Consider the following 19596-nt stretch of genomic DNA (forward strand, 5'->3'; position numbering starts at 1 on the left):
CTTTAGTTCCTATGGTTTTAGCCATTTTTCATTAGTTCATCTACTATTTATAGCCAGAAAAACTGTGAGAATTTTTCCAGGGCCTACAGAATAAGAGCTACTTAATTCCTATACTATTAAAAAGTGTAGCCTAAGCTTGCCTTATTTCGATATTCAAGTCACGGGTATATACCCAGTAATGGGATGGCTGGGTCATATGGTGCTTCTAGTTCTAGATCCTTGAGGAATCGTCGTACTGTTTTCCATAATGGTTGAACTAGTTTACAATCCCACCAACAGTGTACAAGTGTTCCTATTTCTCCACATCCTCTCCAGCACCTGTTGTTTCCTGACTTTTTAATGATTGCCATTCTAACTGGTGTGAGATGGTATCTCATTGTGGTTTTGATTTGCATTTCTCTGATGGCCAGTGATGACGAGCATTCACCCAAAGGATTATAAATCATGCTGCTATAAAGATACATGCACATGTATGTTCATTGCGACACTATTCACAATTGCAAAGACTTGGAATCAACCCAAATGTCCATTAGTGACAGACTGGATTAAGAAAATGTGGCACATATACACCATGGAATACTATGCAGCCATAAAAAAGGATGAGTTTGTGTCCTTTGTAGGGACATAGATGCAGCTGGAAATCATCATTCTCAGCAAACTATCGCAAGAACAGAAAACCAAACACCTCAGGTTCTCACTCATAGGTGGGAACTAACAATGAGATCACTTGGACTCGGGAAGGGGAACATCACACACCGGGCCTATTATGGGGAGGGGGGGAGGGATTGCACTGGGAGTTATACCTGATGTAAATGATGAGTTGATGAGTGCTGACGAGTTGATGGGTGCAGCACACCAACATGGCACAAGTATACATATGTAACAAACCTGCACATTATCCACATGTACCCTAGAACTTAAAGTATAATAATAATAATAAAAAAGATATTCAAGTCATTCCCAACTACTCCCACATCACACTTTTTTCACTAGGGAACCCGAAGTGCCAATAAACCTTACAAAGTTCGCTCAAGCATCTTACCATTGGTACTTGCTTTTGTAGATGTTTCTTTTGTAGGACATGCAATCATCTTAGATGTTCCTTTTTCCAAAACTTTAGTTTTATTAGATGTTACTACTGCCACACGTTCAGTCTTTACAGGTCTTGGCTTTTTCTCCCATGCAATCTTCCTAAGTCTTCCTGTTACTGGACATATAAATTGCCCATATGTTTCTTTTGCAGGCCTCGTAATTTTTCTAGGTGTTTCTTCTGCTAACTGTTCCAACTTTCCAGATGTCGCTTTCCCCAAACATTCAATTTTGTCAGGTGTTCCCTCCACCAAGGGTGCAGCCTCATCAGGTGCAGCCTCATCAGGTGTTTTTTCCACCAAGCTTTCAGCTGTGGCAGGTGTTCCCTCCACCAAGGGTGCGGCCTCGTCAGGTGATTTTTCCACCAAGCTTTCAGCTGTGTCAGGTGTTGCCTCCACCAAGGGTGCGGCCTCGTCAGGTGTTTTTTCCACCAAGCTTTCAGCTGTGGCAGGTGTTGCCTCCACCAAGGGTGCGGCCTCGTCAGGTGTTTTTTCCACCAAGCTTTCAGCTGTGGCAGGTGTTCTTTCCGCCAAAGGTGCACCCTCATCAGGTGTTCCTGCAGATGTTCCTGCTGCCAAACACACAATCTGGTTATACTAGATTCTTCTACTAAATATCATCCTCCTGACTCTTCACCTGGCAAACTTCTACCCCTTCTGTATGCTTTCCTGAAATATTACCAAACTTTTCTTTTTTTTTTTGAGACAGAGTCTCGCTCAGTCACCCAGGCTGGAGTGCAGTGGTGTGATCTCAGCTCAATGCAATTCAAGCAATTCTCCTACCTCAGCCTCCCAAGTAGCTGGGATTATAGGCAAGGGGCCACATCGCCCCGCTAATTTTTCATATTTAGTAGAGACAGGTTTCACCATGTTAGTCGGGCTGGTCTCAAACTCCTGAGCTCAAGCAATCCATCTACCTTGGCCTCCCAAAGTGCTAGGATTACAGGAGTGAGCCACTGCGCCTGGACACTATCAAACTTTTTAAAGCTTTAATTCTTCACCTTGGATATCAAATGTCTGACACATGCTGAATACAGTAACAACATGACATAATAAGTAATAATTATAAGCTCCCAAAGGGGTTCTGGCACAGAGTAAGCACTAAATAAAGTAATAAATAATAAAAAGATGATAATAACAAGAAAAATGCTTAGTACCTTAGTAAAGTAGTAAATAATAAAAAATGACAATGATAATAACAAGGAAGATGCTTAGTGTCATAAAGATACCTGACAGTTGTTAAGTGGACAAGTGGATAAATGAATAAAGAATGTTTTTTAGAAAATTCTGTTGGAAAAATGCAGAAATTCAATAGGGACACCTGTACTGTATTATGAGCACCTCAAAGGCCCAAACAATGTGTATTCTATCTTTGTCTCTTGCAACTTGCAAAACCTAACTTATAGAGGTCCTTTGATAAATATATAAGAAATAAGTGCTCATATGGTTCATATTGTACAATGCATTATGTCACATTTAGGTATCACAGTAGCATTTTTGTTCTTATGAAAGATTTGTGTAACTTTATTATAATTTGTTGAGCCTAGAGTTAAGCTATTTGAATATTTATAATGATAATATTTTGACTATTAGAAACACAGTCTCTTGTTGTAACAAATTACTATTAACACACTAATTATCCAGCAGATAGAACAACATATCTTGTTCTAATGAAGTAAATATATCTTATTTGGTTTCAACTTAGGGGGAATGAAGTTGATAATAGTGAGACCTTGTTGGTACAAGACTATGTAACATAACCTGCGCTTCTCAACAAAATAATTGCTTTTCTGACTTCTACATTCAGTAAGTATCTTTGAAAAATAATCTCCTATTGGTACTGAGGCACCCTGGCTAAGTTTTGTGATTCTTGTTGGCATTTGTTTATGGTGCCAGAAAAGTATTACTAAATTTCAAGTTCTAAAGATAGTTACTTTTTTAGTGACACAAGTCACTATGTCCCACAGTTGATCCTTGAATAAGGGTTTCACTGTAGCAGCCCACTAATAGACAGATTTTTCTTTTCCATTGCCACTGCAAGATAGCAAGACAAATCTCTCCTCTGCCTCCTCCTTATCAGACTACTAACATGAAGGCAAATAAGAATGAAGACCTTTATGTATAATAATTCACTTCCACTCAATGGTGAATATATTTTTTCTTTCTTATAAAAGTTTCTTTCTTCCAGCTCACATATAAAATAGAAACTATGAGTTAATTGACTGTTTATGCTTTCAGTGAGGCTCCAGATCAACAGTGGACTACTAGTAAAGTTTTGGAGGAGTCAAAAGAAACAGATTTTCATATGAAGCAGATTTTCAGCTACATGGGGGATCAGCACCCTAACTCTCATTGCTCAAGACTCAACTGTAATTAATTCTCACTTACTAAATCCAAACTATGTATTGTAAAAATTAAATAGAGCCCAGAAGTTCAATACCAGCCTGGGCAACATAAGGAGATCCTGTCTCTACAATAAATAAATTAATTAATTAATTTAAAAAACCGTGTTTCTTCATCGGTTATTGTGGGAGTTCAGTCAAGCTGGTGAAAAACATTTTAATATGAAGTTATAGGACATAGACACAAATCTTCTTGGAAGGCCAGAGGGTTTTGTAAAAGTCTCAAGATAAGGTTATGGCTGAAAGCAGCCTAATTCTTACCTTGATTAAATAGCTTAAAGTGGGTACAAAGGAAGGTAGAGTAGTTTATCTAAATAGCTTATTTACTTATGTGGTCTTAAGACAACTTTTGATCACCCATGGGCAGGATGGCTCTCCTGGGGTGGGGGGGTGACCAGATTAATTACCCACAGGTGTGTTGACTCAAAGCCTTTGTCATTAAAACTTTGCTAATAAATGCCCACAGGGCCAGCTAGCCAGGACTGTGGCTGCTGACTCTTTATAGCACCTTCCTTGGTGTCTGTAATCAGCTCAGAACCCTTGCTGCTCTTTCACTGAATATGGGTGTCTGGGTATGTGTCTCAATCATCTGTAGGACGGACCGCCGCAGGTTATAATATTCAAATGTTACAGCTTTCTGTTATTAATTCCTACTTTTCATTATTAGATGTTCAATTCTTTGTGGCTTGTAATTCAGGGCATGTAAGCTACTTTATAATTTGTAATAAAATTTGTTTATAAATATATGAATTCGTTAATATATGAAGCAGATTTTCAGCTGCTTAAATTAAATTGGCTAACCTAAGCATCCCCTATTACTGAAATCATCAATCACAACAAGGGTTATACATTTTATAACAAGCCTAAGTTGTTAGGACAATTGAGGAAACATACAATACACAAACTTAAAAATTGCATTACTTATGTATAGAAAAGTATTATATAGGATTTTAGGGACCATAATTAAACAAATATTTTTTCAGATAATATTTTCTGAGATTATAAACTACCAGGAGTTGGTTTTTTGAAAAGATCAACAAAATTCACAGACCACTAGCAAGACTAATAAAGAAGAAAAGAGAGAAGAATCAAATCGACGCAATTAAAAATGATAAAGGGGATATCACCACCGACCCCACAGAAATACAAACTACCATCAGAGAATACTATAAACACCTCTACGCAAATAAACTGGAAAATCTAGAAGAAATGGATAATTTCCTGGACACTTACAATCTTCCAAGACGAAACCAGGAAGAAGTTGAATCCCTGAATAGACCAATAGCAGACTCTGAAATTGAAGCAATAATTAATAGCCTACCAACCAAAAAAAGTCCAGGACCAGATGGATTCACAGCTGAATTCTACCAGAGGTACAAGGAGGAGTTGGTACCATTCCTTCTGAAACTATTCCAATCAATAGAAAAAGAGGGAATCCTCCCTAACTCATTTTATGAGGCCAACATCATCCTGATACCAAAGCCTGGCAGAGACACAACAAAAAAAGAGAATTTTAGACCAATATCCCTGATGAACATCGATGCAAAAATCCTCAATAAAATACTGGCAAACTGGATCCAGCAGCACATCAAAAAGCTTATCCACCATGATCAAGTAGGATTCATCCCTGGGATGCAAGGCTGGTTCAACTTTCGCAAATCAATAAACATAATCCAGCATACAAACAGAACCAAAGACAAGAACCACATGATTATCTCAATAGATGCAGAAAAGGCTTTTGACAAAATTCAACAGCACTTCATGCTAAAAACGCTCAATAAATTCGGTATTGATGGAACGTACCTCAAAATAATAACAGCTATTTATGACAAACCCACAGCCAATATCATACTGAATGGGCAAAAACTGGAAAAATTCCCTTTGAAAACTGGCACAAGACAGGGATGCCCTCTCTCACCACTCCTATTCAACATAGTGTTGGAAGTTCTGGCTAGGGCAATTAGGCAAGAGAAAGAAATCAAGGGTATTCAGTTAGGAAAAGAAGAAGTCAAACTGTCCCTGTTTGCAGATGACATGATTGTATATTCATAAAACCCCATTGTCTCAGCCCAAAATCTCCTTAAGCTGATAAGCAACTTCAGCAAAGTCTCAGGATACAAAATTAATGTGCAAAAATCACAAGCATTCTTATACACCAGTAACAGACAAACAGAGAGCCAAATCAGGAATGAACTTCCATTCACAATTGCTTCAAAGAGAATAAAATACCTAGGAATCCAACTTACAAGGGATGTAAAGGACCTCTTCAAGGAGAACTACAAACCACTGCTCAGTGAAATCAAAGAGGACACAAACAAATGGAAGAACATACCATGCTCATGGATAGGAAGAATCAATATCATGAAAATGGCCATACTGCCCAAGGTAATTTATAGATTCAATGCCATCCCCATCAAGCTACCAATGACTTTCTTCACAGAATTGGAAAAAACTGCTTTAAAGTTCATATGGAACCAAAAAAGAGCCCGCATCTCCAAGACAATCCTAAGTCAAAAGAACAAAGCTGGAGGCATCATGCTACCTGACTTCAAACTCTACTACAAGGCTACAGTAACCAAAACAGCATGGTACTGGTACCAAAACAGACATATAGACCAATGGAACAGAACAGAGTCCTCAGAAATAATACCACACATCTACAGCCATCTGATCTTTGACAAACCTGAGAGAAACAAGAAATGGGGAAAGGATTCCCTATTTAATAAATGGTGCTGGGAAAATTGGCTAGCCATAAGTAGAAAGCTGAAACTGGATCCTTTCCTTACTCCTTATACGAAAATTAATTCAAGATGGATTAGAGACTTAAATGTTAGACCTAATACCATAAAAATCCTAGAGGAAAACCTAGGTAGTACCATTCAGGACATAAGCATGGGAAAAGACTTCATGTCTAAAACACCAAAAGCAACAGCAGCAAAAGCCAAAATTGACAAATGGGATCTCATTAAATTAAAGAGGTTCTGCACAGCAAAAGAAACTACCATCAGAGTGAACAGGCAACCTACAGAAGGGGAGAAAATTTGTGCAATCTACTCATCTGACAAAGGGCTAATATCCAGAACCTACAAAGAACTCAAACAAATTTACAAGAAAAAAACAAACAACCCCATCAAAAAGTGGGCAAAGGATATGAACAGACATTTCTCAAAAGAAGACATTCATACAGCCAACAGACACATGAAAAAATGCTCATCATCACTGGCCATCAGAGAAATGCAAATCAAAACCACAATGAGATACCATCTCACACCAGTTAGAATGGCAATCATTAAAAAGTCAGGAAACAACAGGTGCTGGAGAGGATGTGGAGAAATAGGAACACTTTTACACTGTTGGTGGGATTGTAAACTAGTTCAACCATTATGGAAAACAGTATGGCGATTCCTCAAGGATCTAGAACTAGATGTACCATATGACCCAGCCATCCCATTACTGGGTATATACCCAAAGGATTATAAATTATGCTGCTATAAAGACACATGCACACGTATGTTTATTGCAGCACTATTCACAATAGCAAAGACTTGGAATCAACCCAAATGTCCATCAGTGACAGATTGGATTAAGAAAATGTGGCACATATACACCATGGAATACTATGCAGCCATCAAAAAGGATGAGTTTGCGTCCTTTGTAGGGACATGGATGCAGCTGGAAACCATCATTCTTAGCAAACTATCACAAGAACAGAAAACCAAACACCGCATGTTCTCACTCATAGGCGGGAACTGATCAATGAGATCACTTGGACTCAGGAAGGGGAACATCACACACAGGGGCCTATCATGGGGAGGGGGGAGGGTGGAGGGATTGCACTGGGAGTTATACCTGATGTAAATGATGAGTTGATGGGTGCAGCACACCAACATGGCACAAGTATACATATGTAACAAACCTGCACGTTATGCACATGTACCCTACAACTTAAAGTACAATAATAATAAATAAATTAAAAAAAGAGATTATAAACTACCTACAATGAAATTATTAACTAATTCTGAATTATAAACTAAAAATTAAAGCTACATATATATATACACACACACACATATGTACATATGTAAACACATGCTATTTACACATTGCTTTTTGAATTGCCTTTTTGTGATCAACACTTCCATAATCTTATGGTAGCACCACCAAGAGTAGTTTACTATCAGAAGTCTTACCTGGACCAGCATTTTTAGATAATTTTCGTATATATTCCAAAAGTTGTTGATGAATGCTAGGTATTAAAATGTAATAAATAAAATTACTATTTTAACACTGATATTATAAAAAACATTTACCAAATGTATTAAGTTCTTAGAGTATTTCAGACAATATCAGAGCTAATATCAGAACATTACTTATTCCATAGACTTTAAGTTTGTTAGCTCTATGAACTTATTAAGTTTCTAATTAAAGAAGAATTAAAGTAAGATGAAATAGTCATGAATTGAGGGCAGTATAACTCAGTAAATTAACTATAGTTAGCTTGGCTTAATGGAAAATGTTCCTAACTCAGAAAAAGTTCTAGCATGTTACCAATAGGTACTTTTTGTTGAACAAGCTGCTTCTCTTAGGCTCAATGTCTTCTAAAAATGAGGATTTTAGAGCCTCATTTCACTAGGTTATTAAAAAGATTTAATGAGATAACATTTTTTAAATGCTCAAAGAAATAGTGAAGCAATGAAATAACTTGTTCTTGAACCTTATTGCTGAAACTATTTTAAAATTCCCCATAAAACCCAATGTGTTGGCCTGGTGTAGTGGCTCATGCCTGTGATGCAAGCACTTTGGGATACTGAGACAGGAGGATTGCTTGAGCCCAGAAGTTCAAGACCAGCCTGGGCAACAAGGGAAGACCGTGTCTCTACAAAAAATAAATTTAATATTTTTAAAAAAGTGTTTCTTCATAGGTTATAATGTTCAAATGTTGCAGTTTTCTGTTATTAATTCCTACTTTTGGTTATTAGATGTTCTAGTCTCTGTGGCTTGTAATTCAAGGCATCAAAGCTATTTTATAATTTGTAATGAAATTTATTTATAAATATATTAATTCATCAAATTGGATAACCTGATTATCCTCTATTACTGAGTTCATCAGTCACACCAAGGGCAGAAAACTAATAGACGTCAGCATCTGGCTTGGACTACTACTACTCTTTATCTACCTCCTTAAACCTGAACTAACAAATCTTTGTTAAAATGAGGCTTAGTCACTATGTTCATTTCCAGCTGCTGTGGAAGACAAAACCCTACCACTATTTTTTGTAAGTTCCACAAAGAAGATGCAAGTTTTTATTTTCTCATTTCTGAGATGCCTACTTACAACATATTTGCACAGAAGATCCTATGTGTTACTCACCACATCTCATTTCATACATCACCTACATACATATTTTTGGTATGAAAATCACAACTGCAATACTTGGTGTCACGCATTTTGCTTTGACTCACACCGTTTCCTTAGAGCTAGTTAGAAAGTAGTCAAACGTCCTTTTGGGGACTGCAAGAAATATGCAACACTTCACAGATTTGTGTGCCATCCTTGTGCAGGGACCATGCTGATCCTCTCGACATTGTTTCAATTTTAGTATATGTACCACTGAAGCCAGAACAGATCCCAACTTTTACACATGAAGACTGATCAATGATGGATGAGGCTTAGCTCTGTTAAATCTAACTAACTTACTTGAGATAGAGTGAAGTCTATTGAATGGCTTCATGGTAATGCAGAATTTGAAAATATTTTAAAAACTCGATATAGAGATGCAAGTAGCATGAGAGATTTTTGCTTTTAGGAAAAAAGAATCACTTGAGGGGACAATTACAAGTTGGAACCGACTACAAATTTGGAAAGATGACATAGGATCTTATAGAATAAGATGAGGCCTTCCACTACCTATAAAATGGTGCCTCACAGGATATAAATTGCCAGGGATATAGATCTGGTAACAAAATAAAAATGGATCTCTAATTTATTCCTGTAACATTATTTCAACCTGTCTTACAGTTTTAAACTATCACAACTAATATTTGCTAGAGAAAATAGAAAAAAGTCATTCAAAGGATAACTTACCATGAAGGTCTAGGCCAAGTCCAGGCTAAGATGTGGGTTTCACATCAGGTTTTGAGTGGGAGGAGAAGGGTCAATTTGCTCACTATGTGGGTGGCTAAAGTTAAAAGTCCTAGCTGCCAGAGCAGGGTGCTGGTACTTTGGAAATAATGGCTGAGAATATGTATGTGAACTTTAAAAAACTAATGACTTTGAAGTCTACATATGGATCACCATAAAGGCTGAGGGATCTATGTCAGTAAGTTCACAAAGGTCAATCATTACCAGACTGCAGGAGCAGTTTCAATGGCAATGATGCAGCAACAGAATCAATGGAAACAACAAAATTCCTACTTTTATACATGAAGACTGATCAATGATGGATGAGGCTGAACTCTGTTAAATGTAACCAACTTACTTGAGATATGGCGATTTCCACCTCCAATCCTTTTGACTTATACAAAAAGAATGTCTTCCTTGGACTTAGGGAACCCTTTGGATTTTTTTTTAAAAATTCAAGTATTTAGATATGGAAGACAGCCCCTAGGGGACACTATCAGGTTTTCTGCTAAAGTGGACGTTTCAAGACCCAAATAACTAATTAGAAAAATCAACTAGACAACATTAGAGATAAAGTTGTTGAAAGTCCTTAAATAAAAAATCTTGGACACGATACTCCTAACTAGTCTAGCTTTTTGCCTAGTTTCTGGCTGATGAAGTGAACTAACTCACATTCAAAAACTACCTGAAACAAACTATAAAATCTCTCCTAGCCTCTAAATGTAAACACTTACTGATCAAATCCACAAGCAATAGCATAACGTACTGCAGTCATTCCACACGTATCTTCAGCAAAGACGTCAACATTTCGCAGAAGCAGCATGCCGACTATCTCTGATGATCCATGACATACAGCGAGCATGAGAGCTGTGCTAAAATAACAAAGAGATAACTTCATTATTATGAGCAGAACCAATTTAATATGTGCCTGTCAGTGTAGAATTAACCATTTACATGTACTAACAAACATAAATATCTTGAGTGCTCAAATGTTTATCCTTGTAAATCACCACGAAGGCTTAAAGGAAGGAGCAAAAAGACTCATGTCCCAATGGGATATGGCATACTAGAATTGACTAATATAAAGTCCTTTGAGGGGCAAGATATTATGCTCTGTTCACTAATCTAACAGAGGCAAAGATTTAAGTGAAGAATTATCTATTCCTTCCTTAGTCTGATGTAATAGTTTATACTTCAAAATCAGCTAGAAGTCAGACCAGTGACAGCAATCTGAAGGCTTAAAATAATATTAGGAATAATGATATTAGTAGTAGTCATGGTAAGTTTAGTTAATGATGCTGATAAGAATGTATGAGATCCTGAATTAAATGCTGTTGATATTCATAATGTTACCTCAATGCAATCATCCTTAAAGGACATATTATTATTCTCTTTTTCATATAGAAAATCATACTTGGTATTAAGTAATGTTTGCAAGGTCACACCTATCAAGTGAGGAAGCTAGGAATTAAACTCAGTCTTGTATGAATCAAAAGCCTCTTTTCTCTTTATTACTCACCTATGGCTTATCTTAATTAACTAAAATGTTAATCCAATTAAAGATGTATTTCTTCCCTCTACCCATACAAATTAAAAATAAAAATACACTATGAATAAAAAAGGAAAAATAATAATAAATTCACAGTATCTGGTGATAGCAATTAATAGTCACATAGGGATAACCTAAAATTAATATTCTTCAAATGAAACAACTTAAAGCAAACAGTTATCCTAAAGACAAAATGGTTTTAAACTCCTATTTCTATTTAATTTTGCTTTTTTTCCCTTTGGGACAGAATCTCGCTCTGTTACCCAGGCTGGAGTGTGGTGGCACTATCTCAGCTCATTGCAACTTCTGCCTCCAGGTTCAAGCGATTCTCCTGCCTCAGCCCCCCGAGTAGCTGGGACTACAGGCATGTGCCACCATGCCCAGCTAATTTTTGTATTTTTAGTAGAAATGGGGTTACACCATGTTGGCTAGGCTGGTCTCAAACTCCTGGCCTCAAGTGATCCAACCACCTTGGCCTCTCAAAGTGGTGGGATAACAGGCGACAGTTACCATGCCCAGGAAATATTGCATTTTTTAAAAAGTGTATAAAAAACAGAAGTCAGAAAAATACTATAAAAGTGTTAATCATTCAATATTGAATTATAAAGTAAACTTAAAAAGTTCATACTTCTTAAAACTAATAGAGAACCACTTTAGCTAACAGAAGATAATGCAACCAAAAACATCAGATTACACATAGGAATCAGTCAATATAATAAGAGAAGATAAATCCTACTATATACTGTTCTTTATGTTGACCAGTCAAAATAATTGCTCTTCTTCTGATAATTTGTGTTGATATTTTCACTATAATCTAATAATTTTAAGTAAATGTTATTTAAAATTGTTATTACTCTAGAACAAGTGTTATTACTCTAGAACACTGCACAAGTGTTTTTTAATAAAAAAAGAAATACTATACCATTTAAACCTATTGACTGCATTCGCATTTGCATTTTTTGTCAGTAAAAATTCCACAATTTGCTCACTTCTTTTCGTTATGGCCAGTAAAAGTGGTGTGAGGCTAGCCTGTAAAATAGCAAAACAATTTAAAATTCAGGAAATTACATATTTCTCAGCTGAACTGAAAACCTTATATAAAATCCTATGAACTTAAACACATAAAATAGAAAGTAAGTCAATAGCAGTCCCTTCTTTGTCCCTTTTCTGTGCTTTCCCATGCACTGCACCTTCCCTTGTAAATATTCAGCCTCTGCATCACCATGTTAACTCTGGTTATCTCCAAAAATCATTATATTATAATGATTTTATGGTTTCCCATCTAAACCAAGAGCTTCTTGAGGGCAAGGGCTGTATCTTTTATCTCTATATCCTTAAACCCTAAGACATAGTAGTAAATACTTTGTTTTTGACTAAATTAGTAATCTAAATTGTTACTTCTAAAGCAGTGTTTCTTAAACTATATTCCAAAGAATAATTACCTTACCAGAAGCACTATACCTCAACAGATTCTACCATTATCTATTTTCAAGAATATTATAAAACTGTGAATTAAATGTCCATTATTCAATAAATGACTTGAGCTTTGACTATTCCTTATTTGACAATATATTTCTGTGGCAGACATTAACATTTGACAAATTATAATTTCAGGGATACAGATCTGAAAGTTTCCCAAGAAAAATGGAGGTTTCCTTTGGGTAATACCAACTCGCTTGATTCTCTTCTATCAATAATCCCAAGATCCCAGATGCCGATGTCAAGCACACCTGTTCTACATGGGTCACTAAGGAAGTGACTCTAAATTAATAGAGATTGGCTTCAAATGAACTTTGATTGCTTATTATTAAACGGTCCATGGGGTTTCTCCTATTACAAGACAATAGAATTTTATCTCAGCTATTAAAAATTCAGTATGAAAGTTTATTCTCAATTATAATGATAATCCTAAGATTCTAATGCATATCTACTTCTTAAAATGCAACAATCCATTTTTATTCTGGTTTCTATGTAGTTGCTACTTAATTTTTGGCAAAATATCAAAAATATGAATAAAATGACTTATTAATGAAAGTTCTAACTCATCTATATGGATTAGCATAATAGAAGCCAGTAACTCACTTGAATTTTAAGGGACAATTCTGAGGAGAAGGATGTAATATTTTCTGCAATAGGCATAACCTATTCAAATATAACCATGATTAATCTAAAAAGGCTTAAAGGCATTTTAATAGAAGATAATTATTTATGGTTTATATACAGAAAAATCATTGTTTAAAAAGTCTTCTAAATTCTAGAAGTCAACCCCATTATTAATGAATTAATGTAAAATATAAACTATACAAACTATATATTATAAACACCTATCAACTGTCTTGAATACCTTGAAATCTTTACCAAAATATACTATGAAAGAGGAATTGATAACTGAAATATTTGCAGAGGCAAAAGAGATAAGTCAAGTAAGTGATGTAACTAGGTGAGCTCAGAAGCAAACTGGAAATATATGCCTTATGTAAAGCTAGAACGTCTTCAGAGTATACCAAACAGTCATATGGGCTCAAGAGACACCAGATTCAATCCTTTAAGAGGAAACCCAGATTTCTGCATATTTCCTAAATTTTACATGTTGACTCAATTTATGCAGGCAAATTTTGCTTTCCTCTAGTTTTACACTAACTGGGAAGAAAAAAAACACTTGTGTGGGAAAGAATATTTGAAAAACTTTTACCTTTAACAAATTCAAATATTTACCATCAATGCACAGAAAAGCCATACTCTCTAATAGTTCTTGTAAAAACATAAATATTTAAAGTAAAATCTTAGACAATTAACTTCTTTCAAGCTATTTTCATTCAAGGAATGTTTGAGCTTCCAAATATAAAAAACCGTACACATGTTAATGTTAAAACAAATTGATTTCAAATATTTTGAAAATAACATTGGTTAATGTCTACCTTGTTTTGCGTTTCGACGACTGCACCGTGGGACAGCAGTTTTGCCACCACTGACAAATTCTTATTATAAACAGCATAATGGAGAGCTGTGTTGCCATACACATCTACAATATTTAGACCAGCACCAGAGTCTACCAGAATATTTGCACAATCCTCCCTCTGGCATTGTAGAGCCTGTCAGTATTAAAGCAAGAATTATTATAAACTAAATAATTTATAATATAAATTATAAAGAATATAAATTATAAAGTATAGGAAATCAAAATAAATATTCCACAGGTTTCAAAACTAGTTGTATTTCAATGAGATAAATTCATTTTTATTCTATGTATTTAAACTAAATCTATCTTCTGCTGAAAAAAACTGGCTACTGTTTACCTTCATCAGAGGTGTCCTGTTTTCACCATCAAGGACGTCAAGCTGGCACTTTCTGTCTACCAGAAATGTTACTACTTCCGCATGGCCGTTGACACAGGCCCAGTGTAGAGCAGTCCTATGAGAGTGAGAGGACTTGTTGGCAAAGTGTAGTCCACTGTCTCAAAACATACAATTATTTATGTAATTGTAAACATTAAATGCCATGCTCTTTTTCTGCCTTCAAAACAAATATTTAATATTCTCCTGAAGAAAGTACAGCATTCATTTGCTCTCATTACTCACTGCATTAATGAAAGAGTGGCCCATCTGAATAGAAAGAGCTTGGTCTTTGGATTCAGTTCAACTTGGGCTTGAATATTACTTTAAGGTCTTTCACTTTCTAGCTGTCACTTAAACTTTCTGCACCTCAATTTTCTCATCAATGAAATGAAGATGAATACAGCAGTTATCTCACTGGTTATCACTATGATGCCTCAATGAGAATCTATGCAAAGTATTTTGGAGAGTTCCTAGCACATGTAACAGCTCGGGAATTATTAGATACTATAATTATTACTACTGCTTAACAAAGACAACATTTTAAGTAAAATGGTGCAATTATGCCTACTGTGTGGTGTGTTTTAAAGGTTAGAGATAACATTGTGTTTTAATGATTCTAAGATGCTCAATTTCTCATATTTTAACATTTCTGATTGAAATGCCACTTATAATTCATTATTTATTACCACTATGTTTGGCAGAAATTTAAACAATCTTTTACTGGTGCATAAAATAAGGAGGCATCATACAATTCACAGTGCCTTCCAAGAAGTGGAATATAGTATATACAACAGGACAAGGGCAGTCCTAGTCACAGGATTAACACTGAAAAAAATTTTAGCCTTTTAGAGTACTAAGCAAAAGGAGAGTTGACATAAAAACAACAAATTATTAAAACACAGTACTTCTTTAATATTTTAAAAGCTTCAAGCCAAAGGAAACTTGGGATTCAAATAAATAGGTATGGCTCATCTAATTCTGTATTTAGATTTATAGAATGTATGTAAATTCTATTTAGATTTATAGAATACATGTAAATTAGGTATTTCCAATGATTAATATTGCTATTTAAAGCTATTATAAATTTCCAAAATTACTAGTTTCTCACTTCAGAAGTGTTTTTGTTTGAAAGATGAGAGGAAAAGCTTCAATTGAGATTCAATCCTAATATTCCAATTTTAAATCTCTCACTTTGCTCAGGCTGAGCAAGTAAGTGTGAAATTTTTAAGGATGAAAGGGTCTTGAGAGTTAGAATGTATCTTCTACATAATAGGCATTCAGCTTACATGCGATAAATGGATTAAAAGAATGGATCAATACAGTTGGGAAGTTCAGTATCTTAAAAAACTGCTATAAATAAAGCACTTACATTTGCTCTTTTATTTTTCTAATAACACTACACTAAAGTGATTAATCTATAGTTATTGACATATGTAATAAATCTATATAATAAAAATGTGTCTAATAAAATATGTAAATCAATAAGCACAGATAAAAAGATTCTCTTCTGAAGATGCTAAAAGTTCACAGAACATACTAATCCACAAAAAATAAAAATTAAAATATAGAAAGCAAGAAACTATTTCATCTGTGTAAAATTCATATTGCTGCTCCTCCCAAAAATTATTTTATTAATAATAAACTTTTACTAATAGCATTGTCCATGCTCAATGCAGAAATCAAAGATAATAAAAAGGAAAAACATTTTATATAAAAACAAATGTCCTTCACAAATTTTATATTTTGTACGTAATTTCAGATAACACAAGACCATAGTCTGTGTGTATGTATAATCAAACTGAACTTTACTTTACCCTCACTTAGTATACCAAAATACATTTTCAAATGTCAACATATTTCTGAATATATTTCTACCTTGAGTGATCACATATTAGCCCATGCTGTAAACTCACTGAAATGTATTTATAAAAGCCATTAAATGGATTTTTAATACATTGATATTTCAAGCAGTGCTCAGAAAAGAAATTGTGTGTATGTTTCATTATTTTCTAAAAATATTTTTGTGTAATAGAATTGACCACTAATGGGCATATACAATTTTTGAAATATGGTACTTACCATCAAATTGTCTATTTGAAAAGTCATCTGCAACTTAAACTTTAAGGAGTACTATAAATATCACTGCTTTTTATCCGCACAAACTTTGTGGATAGAGAACAGTATTTGACTCCTTTTTTAACTTAAATGCCTTCCCTAACCGGGAACACTAAATTTATTTCCTTTGTGCATAGGTCACTTGCAGATCTTAAAAAAGGACTTTGTCCAATTTTAAATTACAGGCCAAGTACTTTTTTTAGATCTGCAATTTAGATCTCTAATTTAAATTGCCCAATTTTAAATTAGAGGGATTTTTGTTGATTTGAGTGAATTCTCTATAAAATGAAGAGTTTTAAATCTAATATATATATACACACATACACATATAGTAAACATTTTTACAAGTATGCTGCCTTTTATTTTTTCTCATATGCAGGGTGGTTTAATTTTTGTTTTACTAAATTGCCCTTCAGAATGCTTGCTTCTGACAATCTTAGAAAAGTTTTGTCAACATAAAAATATATCTGTGTAAATAGGCATATATGTTTTCTTCTGTTATTTTTATCATTTTGTACATTAAAAACTTTTAATCTATATTCCATCAGGAACTTATTTTCTGGCATAAAAATCTAATTTTCTCCAAAAAGCAGGCATTTTACTTAGGAAACTAATTCTTTTCCTAGTAGTATAAAGTGTGACCATTACCAAGTTCTAAATTCTTACATATGTTTGGGTGTTTCTGGATTTTCTATTCTGTCGTATTAATTTACCTGTCTTCTCAGCTGTTAGTAAACAATTTGTGTGTGTTTTTTTTTTTTTTTTTTTTTTTTTTTTTTAGAGAGAGAGAGAGAGAGAGAGAGAGTTTCTCTGTCACCTAGGCTGAATTGCAGTAGTGGGATCTCGGCTCACTGCAATCTTCACCTACCGGGTTCAAGCGACTCCTGTGCCTCAACCTCCCCAGTAACTGGGATTACAGGCACCCGACATCATGCCTGGCTAACTTTTGTGATTTTGTAAGAGATGGTGTTTCACCTTATTGGCCAGGCTGTTCTTGAACTCCTGACCTCAGGTGATCCACTCGCCTCAGATGCCCAAAGTGCTGGGATTACAGGCGTAAGCCACCGCGCCCGGCCCATCTTGTGCAAGTTAATAGCGCATTTTGGTATCTAGAAGGGCAAGACTTTTCTACTCCATTACAAAATATGTAAAATGTCATCACAATAGTAAAAGCCTGTGTAATTCAAAAAATGTTAAAACGTTGATAACTTTATTTGGTTTATGTAAAATTGATAAAGAACTCGCATCTTAAGAAAAATCAGTCTTCTTAAATTCAAGAACATAAACCATCTTCCCACCTCAAAGTTTCCTTCTAAGGTCCCTCAGCAAAGAACATATTTACATAGACATTCATTGATATCAAAATGGATATTGGACTTTATCCAAAGAATGTTTAGCCAAGAAGTACATATATTATGGGAATTATTTCATTATGCACCGTTTCATAATGTAGCTAACATTATCTTTTAAAGCTTGTACATTAAAAGTAAAACCCTGTATGTACTTAATTTTGTGAGTTAAATCATTAAAATTCTCTACACAGTGCTCTGTGAGAGGAAGTAGGAGTGAAGGAGAAAGCAGCTAAAGTTTGGGGTTGATTTTAAGGTGGCCTGGGCCTTCTGCCCAGCAGGGCGCCCCGGTCCCAGGCCTGGGGGCCTGCCCGGGAAGAAGGCCTAGACCCTGGGGCCCATGGTGGCCGCCCTGCCGCCAGCCATTCCTCCACCTGCTCCCTTCCTCCCCAGGCCCCCCAGCCCCCGACTTCGAAGGGGAAATCCTCCTGCAGCCACCATCTCCTTCTGCAGCCCTGGCTCAAGCAGGGCCTGGTACCTCTTCCTGGCGTCTTTTACATTAAGGTTGATGGTCTTCTTCTTCACTGTCATCTTCTGCAGCTTTGAGACTTGGCCCCGGGAGGCAGCTTTATGGATCTCTCTAAGATCCCCGTACTGGATGATGTAGGAGTCGTTGTTGGTGTACACTAGCTGGCTGAAGGGGCTCGGGCGCTCCTGGCCCGTGGGCAAGTCATTGCCACCACCGACTGGAGAGAGCCACTGCATGGCTGCGGCAACCTGCTAGAGAGAGCCCGCGCCTCCGGATCGCCCTCCCCCAAACCCCTCCGTTGGCCCTAGCTTCCCGCTAGCCTTTCCCCAGCCACCACCCGCCCCCTCCCACCCCGATCGTCTTTGCCCTTCTTCAGTCCACGCAGTGCCTCGACACCCGTAAAAAGTTCTGTTTTCGCCAAGCTCTTGCACACTCAGGCCTCTCTCAGCAGAAATGCGCAGAGCAGAGCCGTTAGCCAGCAGCGCATGCGCAGCTCAGCAGGCTGAGGAGACACGCGCCCTGGCCACGTTCCCCAGGCACCGCGTGCAGGTGGCAACTGCCGCTCAGGCACTTCCGTGTTGGCGGGCCTCCCTGGAACGGAACATGGGGGGCGCCATGCCACACGGCCCGCTTGACATAGCCACTCCCGGCCCCTCCTCGACCTGCGATCCAGGAGCTGGACCCTGGCACTGGGCACGGTGCAGCCTCTGGGGTGGCACTGAGGGTCGGTTCCCGCCCTCCTGCAGTCAGGGACCCACCCCCTGATTTAGGCGCCCCAGAGGCTTCTGGCCCAAGGATCCGCGCTGCTGGTGACACTGACAGTGTCAGGGTTGCAGCCCCTGCTGCTGCGTGCCGTGTTCAGGTAGGAGCTGTACCTGAGTCCATGGTGGAGGCTAATTTTGTATTTTTTTAAGTAAAGACGGGGTTTCTCCATGTTGGTCAGGTGGGTCTGGAACTCCTAGGCTCAGGCGATCTGCCCAGGATTGCACAGTCCTGATCCCAGGACAGATTGCCTGTGCCTAGGAGTTCCAGAACTGCCTGACCAACATGGAGAAATCTCATCTCTACTAAAAAAAAATACAAAATTAGCCGGGCATGGTGGCACATTCCTGTAATCCCAGCTACTAGGGAGGCTGAAGCAGGAAAATAGCTTGGACCCAGAAGGCGG

At 36.8% G+C, this 19596-nt stretch overlaps 1 protein-coding gene and 1 non-coding gene across 2 annotated transcripts in view; both read right to left on the minus strand.

Annotated features, from left to right (window-relative positions):
- LOC105463240 (ankyrin repeat domain-containing protein 30B-like) overlaps nucleotides 1-18768 on the minus strand; it is a 256388-nt gene extending 237620 nt beyond the window's left edge. The window contains exons 1-7 of the mRNA XM_071068724.1: nucleotides 18438-18768; nucleotides 14457-14571; nucleotides 14079-14252; nucleotides 12083-12189; nucleotides 10346-10483; nucleotides 7681-7736; nucleotides 1043-1660 (exon numbers count right to left, since the gene is read on the minus strand). Coding sequence (XP_070924825.1) covers nucleotides 1043-1660; nucleotides 7681-7736; nucleotides 10346-10483; nucleotides 12083-12189; nucleotides 14079-14252; nucleotides 14457-14571; nucleotides 18438-18664 — 1435 coding nt within the window. The 5' untranslated portion in view covers nucleotides 18665-18768. The remainder of the gene's footprint in view (nucleotides 1-1042; nucleotides 1661-7680; nucleotides 7737-10345; nucleotides 10484-12082; nucleotides 12190-14078; nucleotides 14253-14456; nucleotides 14572-18437) is intronic.
- On the minus strand, nucleotides 9008-9114 carry LOC139356467 (U6 spliceosomal RNA). The gene has a single exon (XR_011608439.1). It is a non-coding gene; the product is annotated as a U6 spliceosomal RNA (small nuclear RNA).
- Nucleotides 18769-19596: the final 828 nt, after the last annotated feature.

This window comes from Macaca nemestrina, chromosome 9 (genome assembly GCF_043159975.1).
Source record: "Macaca nemestrina isolate mMacNem1 chromosome 9, mMacNem.hap1, whole genome shotgun sequence".
In the NCBI taxonomy this organism is placed as follows: Eukaryota; Metazoa; Chordata; class Mammalia; order Primates; family Cercopithecidae; genus Macaca; species Macaca nemestrina.